The following is a 6,000-nucleotide window of genomic DNA, read 5'->3' on the forward strand; positions in this document are numbered from 1 at the left end:
CAGTCCAGCACTAGGGAAGCTTAGTTAGTAAAACTGTTGTGAGTTTGAGTTCAGCCTTGTCCATAACCTAAGAACTTACCTTAAAGCAAACAAAGCACAGCAAAATTAAAATATGTTTGATTTATAAGACTCTAAAGCACATATTTTTAATGAATAACAGCAATAGTATTGAGCACAAACCCAATAGTATCATAGAATTCAAATGACTGTGGGACATAACACACGCAAGCAAGCACGCACGCACACGCGCATGCATGCACGACTCCAACTTTAGGCTAAACTAGAATGTTTTTCTTGCCTGAAAAACCTTATATCAATTTTGAATTCTGTTCCATAACCAATAAACTAGTCGATGTCTTTGTTCTTTCACAGCTGATAATAGCTCACAGACTGAATATCTAGTTCTAATCTCAATTTGCTTTGGTTCTTTCCCAAAGATGTCTAACAAATAAAAAAAAAAAAAAACATGCATTTTGCATTTCCTTTTCTAGTTTTCTTCTGATAAAAGACCTCTGAAGTAATATATGAACACAATGTGGGCTGAAATAGAAAATGATACAAAAATTGTACTAAATGCCACAGCCTATAGTATTGGCAGCTTAAATTGAAACTATGGTATTTTTCATACTCAAGATTGGCTATAATGATTTTCACAATATATTCTCCAGTCACAAAGATACTGGATATAATGGTGACACACACCTGCAATCACTTGGATATTTGAGGCAGGAAGGTCATGTGTACAGCCTGGACTCTGTCTCTAAAACAGAAAACTAATGAATTATAAATATAATTACATATATGATACTGGTAGTGATGTGTAAAAGTAACCCAGGTTATATCTTAAACAAGTGATGCTTTAGCCTTGAAATATTCAGAAGTTTATTCCCAGAAACATGTTATATTCTACGTAGTAAAATAGAAACATTTGCCATTTCTTACTTATTTTAAAAAAAATACAGTATTTATTTCATTAATCTTGAATAAGTTTGATAAGAAAAGCATCCTATGGGCTATTTTGCCCATATAAAAAAGTCCAGGGTTTAAAAAATATATATGGTACTTTCTGACTGAAACATTGGATTACCTAAAGGTTGTCTTTTTTTAAATCAATAATACCCATTTTAACATCCAGATAATGTTGCCAACATTGCTCTAAGTCATTAGTTATAGTCTTTCTTCCCCTGATAATTCACTGTGTGATCCTAGCCAGATCAATTGCCTTTCTTAAACTTCAATTTCTCCACTCTACAAGGAGGACAAGAAGGATTATCTATTTTACATTCACATCTTAGAGCCTAGAATAAGTATTACAGACACTGAGTGTGTATTTGAGGAAAGTGTTAATGATCTCTTGAGGAAAAAAACGGCACTTGGTCAGACCTCAAAAATATTTGTTACTTATGAGGAACATATAAAAAAAAATACTGAGACTGTTGATGTGAGTCAGTCTTTGTCCGAGTGGTTTTTCTTCCAGAGTAAATGAGATCCTGGGTTCTATGTGAAACACCAGGAATGGGAGAATAGGGGAAAAATTTAATTGTGCTTACTTATATCTCTGTAAAAAGGTAGTTCTAATCATTGGCAAAGGTTTGTCTAATGTCCCAGTATTGCAGTCTACTAAGATATTGAAAGAATTTTGAGGTGGAATCCATGCAACAATAGTGTGAACCACCTCATATATTGAATATTTTAAATTCTATTCTTATTTTAGTCAGTTAACTATATGCAGTGCAATGAAGAAGAAATAAATAGTAATGATTCTCTGCAGATCTTTCCACTAAAGTTTACAGTATGAAATTTTATAATCATCTTGACTTTCCAATATGCAGAACTTGTGTTCAATGAGTACTAATTTGAACCCCTTCCATCCTTAAAAATTGCATATTCAAAACTGCAGAGGGAATTAAACCCTGTGATGTATTACTTACATTTTGAACAGTGCGTATTCAAAAAGGCCCCGCTGTACCTAAACTTGATCAGTAATAGCTCACTGTTATAGAGGAAAATAACATGTGTCATTTCACTGCAACTTAGTACCTAAGAAAGCATGAGTCTATGTTCATGTGTAAGTGCAACGAGAAACCCATGGGCTCCCAAAACCCATTTGTATACTAGGGATAAATACTGATCCATTACCAGAAGCTCCATAGACTGCCCAGTTGTCCTGACACCCACATTCAGGGAATCTGAGTCAGTCCTATGCTGCTGGTTTTCCAGCTATCAGACTGGAGGGTTACTCCCTCAGCCTAGACACATGGGGAAGGGCCTGGGCCCTGCTCCAAATGATAAAACAGACTTTGAAGACTCCCCACAGAAGGCCTCACCCTCCCTAGGGAGCAGACAGAGGGCAGGTTAGGGGTTGATGTGGAGAACAGGGAAGAAAAGGAGGGTGCAGGAACTGGGATTGACATGTAAAACAAGCTTGTTTCAAATTTAAATAAATATATATATATATATATATATATATATATATATATATATATTAAAAAAGAAGAAATCCATGGGTAGTTTAGAGGTACAAAATAAATAATAACTTTGTCCACATAAGTTAGTTTTTCATTGCATAGTGTGACAAAATGTAAAATGTTTTCTTCTTATTTGTGTGCTACAATGCAAAGATTATAGGACGTGTAATTGTCACTATTTTATTGAAAATCATGTCTTATTTCGACAGTATTTTTCCAGATAGACTATGCTATTTTATATCCAATTTTCTATGGATAAATGGGCATGAACACTGTCAACCACATACAACATGATTGTTTATTTCTCTAGTATAGATACGTGTTCTACAAATAACAGATGAAACAATTAGAAACATGGTCATGCTTAGCTCAGAAATGTTAGAATATCCTAAATGCTCCAGCAAAGAAGTGAGCAAAATAATATTACAACAAATTTTACAGGCTCTAGTAGGAGTTTAGCCACATGTATGGACATGGTCTAAGGAAAGGAAACAAACAAATTCCCCACGTGGGCTTTTCAAATTGTTAAACTTTTATCTAAAGTAAAACAGAAAAATTTCTCCCTTAACTACTAAATTTATTCTTTTAACAAATAAAAAAATAGGTCTTTGTTGAAATATGGGTTTCTTTAAAGGGTAATAGAGATAAGCATGATTATTTTAATTGAAGAATGAAATTTTAAAGCTCTTTAGCAGTGAGCAGTGAACACACACACACACACACACACACACACACACACACACACACTAGTATGAAAACCACTTATCTCAACAAGTTAAAAGCCCTTGGTTAAAAATCTTTTGTTTGGAACAGTTGCTTATGGCTACAACCATGCCACCCTGAATGCTACCTGTCTCATCAGAATAGATACTTATTTCTCTCTTGATTTCTCCATCTACTCTACCTAATCCTCATACTTAGCATCTAATACTTTGTTCTTTCCTAGCATTATATGAAAACTCTCTGTTTTAGGTAAGGAATTGTGTAAGAACCTTAAAAAGAAATGTTTCATCCTTTAAATGCATAAGAGTAAATTAAAAAGAAAATTATATCTATTAACATAAAATTAGAAAGAAAATCTGTCTGCATACTATTATAAAACAATTGTTTTTGTTTTTTCCTGATAAGGCGCTGCTGTCAGATTTACCTCCTGAATTAGAAGAGATGGATTTCAATCATGCCTCACCAGATCCTGATGATACCTCATTCAGTGTGTCTTCTTTATCAGAGAAAAATGCCTCAGACAGTTTGTGATTAAGGTGGGGGATATGATGGAGTCTGTTGTTTGCCCAACAGGTGTGCATTTCAAGATAACTGTATTTTTCCCCAGTAATCTTTAACTGGAAAACACATTGTTAAAACAAGCATATGCTGTGAAGGAAGAACAAGACATAACGGCTACAATAAAAAATAATGCATGTAAAATGTAAAAAACACTTGAAATTTTTTAATCTTATATAAAGTCCTAGAAAAAATATATTTAATTTTAAGCAACTCAGCCATGAAATCTATTATATCTGATTCCTGAAAGATATCTCTGCTTATTCTTAGTAATAGTTTTAATCAGAGACACAAAAATAAACATACTTCAGCATTACTATGTTACTAAAGCTTGATTATTCTTATTTTTGTAGCCATTACATCTTTATTCTTCTTTCATTTTCTTATCATTCATATATATTTTTACTCAGGAAAGTTAACTGAAAATTCAAAACAAACCAAAATATATGTTTAACCTAGATGAATCCTGGAATTTATTTTCAACTCCTTTGAATATTTGATCTAAAATAATGATTAGAAATTGAAGTGATTATTAGTATGGAATTATAAGTTACTGGCATTCTTCTGTCTAACCCCAAAACTAGGGAGAAGTTAAAATATTCTTGCAAGTAGATTAAGCAACAGAAAGCCAAAACTATTAAGTATACGAAAACAGTTCTTTACAAAAGACAGTTCTATTCTCAATTCTTCTACACTGCAAATGATAAGTATTAACAATTAACATTGTACTATATAGGACATTTATATAATTGAGGTAGACAAAATATTTCAAAAATACTTCATTTACCAACATTTTCTTAACATTCTTTCACATCTTAATTTTTGTAAAGCAGAAAATCAAAGTATGCTACTGATATTTGTTTTCTTTTTATTCTAGTCATACAACTTTGCCACAAAATTTAACTCATTTCTATATGAGGCCTGCACAGAGCCATCAGCCAGCAACAATATCAAAAAGAGTTGTACTACCTTGTAAATTAAAATGCTCTGACTTTCCTAGATACTATTCTATGAATACACACCTAAATTGGGCATGATACCCAATTGTTACTGATAGTAGGTACCAGATGGCAGCACACTATAGTCATCTCTTTGTAGATCTTCCCTTCCAGAATACCAGATGGGAATACTAAGATTCATAGATGGGAAAACACTAGTTTCTCCCTAAGCTCACAATGTCATATATTTGTGATTTGGTTGTGTGGAACTAAATTACATGATTAAATTATTATCTAATCCTAAAAGATGAGTGAAACAGCTGGATAACTGTTTTTAATTGTCAAGCTTCAAATAATTTTAAGGTTTTTTTTAAACTGTGGCAGATTCTGATCTCGGAATTCACTGATAATAATTGATGAATGCAGAAAGGCAGTCACAAATGCCTTTAGCATGGAAATGTCCCTTCTCCCCACTACATACAAGTAAAGTTCATTGATGACCATTCAGTTTATCAAATACTTGATTTTATTATGTTGCCACAGTGTCTATGGCTTCTTTGTCAGCAGAAATATTTCAGTAGTCAGCTACATGCTCTTTAGCTGACGGTCATGTGGTTCTTTGCAAACAACTCTTGGTATTCCTTGCTGACAAATCAGATTCCATTCAGGGAAAAGACCACTGAGCAACAGAACCTCAAACATTTGGATTAAGTGTTTCAGTCACACGAATTTTTCCATGAGATAAAGAGTTTCCACTATATGCAACAAATACAGAAACCATTATTTTACCATATGGAGTATTAAGGCAAGGTCTTCTGTAACCCAGGCTGGCCTTTAATTCTCAGTACAGCTGAAGATAACCTTGAATCCTGCTGCCCCAGCCTCTGTTTCATATATGCTAGGATGATAGATATGTTTCCCCATACCAAGTTCTTTTCTTTTAGTATGACTAAATTTCTGGGATCACACATGCTATCATTGTACCATGAGGTCCTAGTATGAATAAATTTCTAGTCTCGAATCTCTGCTGCAGTTTTCTTCAGTATGGTTTTCTTTATCTTTAAACTTAAACTGCTTTGATTTAATACTTCCTAGTCAGTTTTCATTTCAGAGAGAGTAAAGGTGAGTCTTTCCTTTGTGTTGCAACACTCAGAATTTCATTTTTCACACTTTAAATATTTGTCACTAAAAGAAAACATTCATGGAGCTCTTGCTATAGAAAAGACACTGCATCAGACAATGGATTTCTTATCAGTTTATTGATTGCAAAAAGGATGATTGAAGCTGGATATGATGGCACACACTGATAATTC

General features: G+C 33.4%; 1 protein-coding gene across 2 annotated transcripts in view; it reads left to right on the forward strand.

The window, feature by feature from the left end:
- Hdx (highly divergent homeobox) overlaps positions 1-3,872 on the forward strand; it is a 117,935-nt gene extending 114,063 nt beyond the window's left edge. For both annotated transcript variants that reach the window (XM_051190665.1, XM_051190657.1), the window contains one exon: positions 3,597-3,872. In XM_051190665.1, coding sequence (XP_051046622.1) covers positions 3,597-3,722 — 126 coding nt within the window. In that variant the 3' untranslated portion in view covers positions 3,723-3,872. The remainder of the gene's footprint in view (positions 1-3,596) is intronic.
- The last annotated feature ends 2,128 nt before the right edge of the window (positions 3,873-6,000 follow it).

This window comes from Phodopus roborovskii, unplaced genomic scaffold, assembly GCF_943737965.1.
Source record: "Phodopus roborovskii unplaced genomic scaffold, PHOROB, whole genome shotgun sequence".
Lineage (NCBI taxonomy): Eukaryota > Metazoa > Chordata > Mammalia > Rodentia > Cricetidae > Phodopus > Phodopus roborovskii.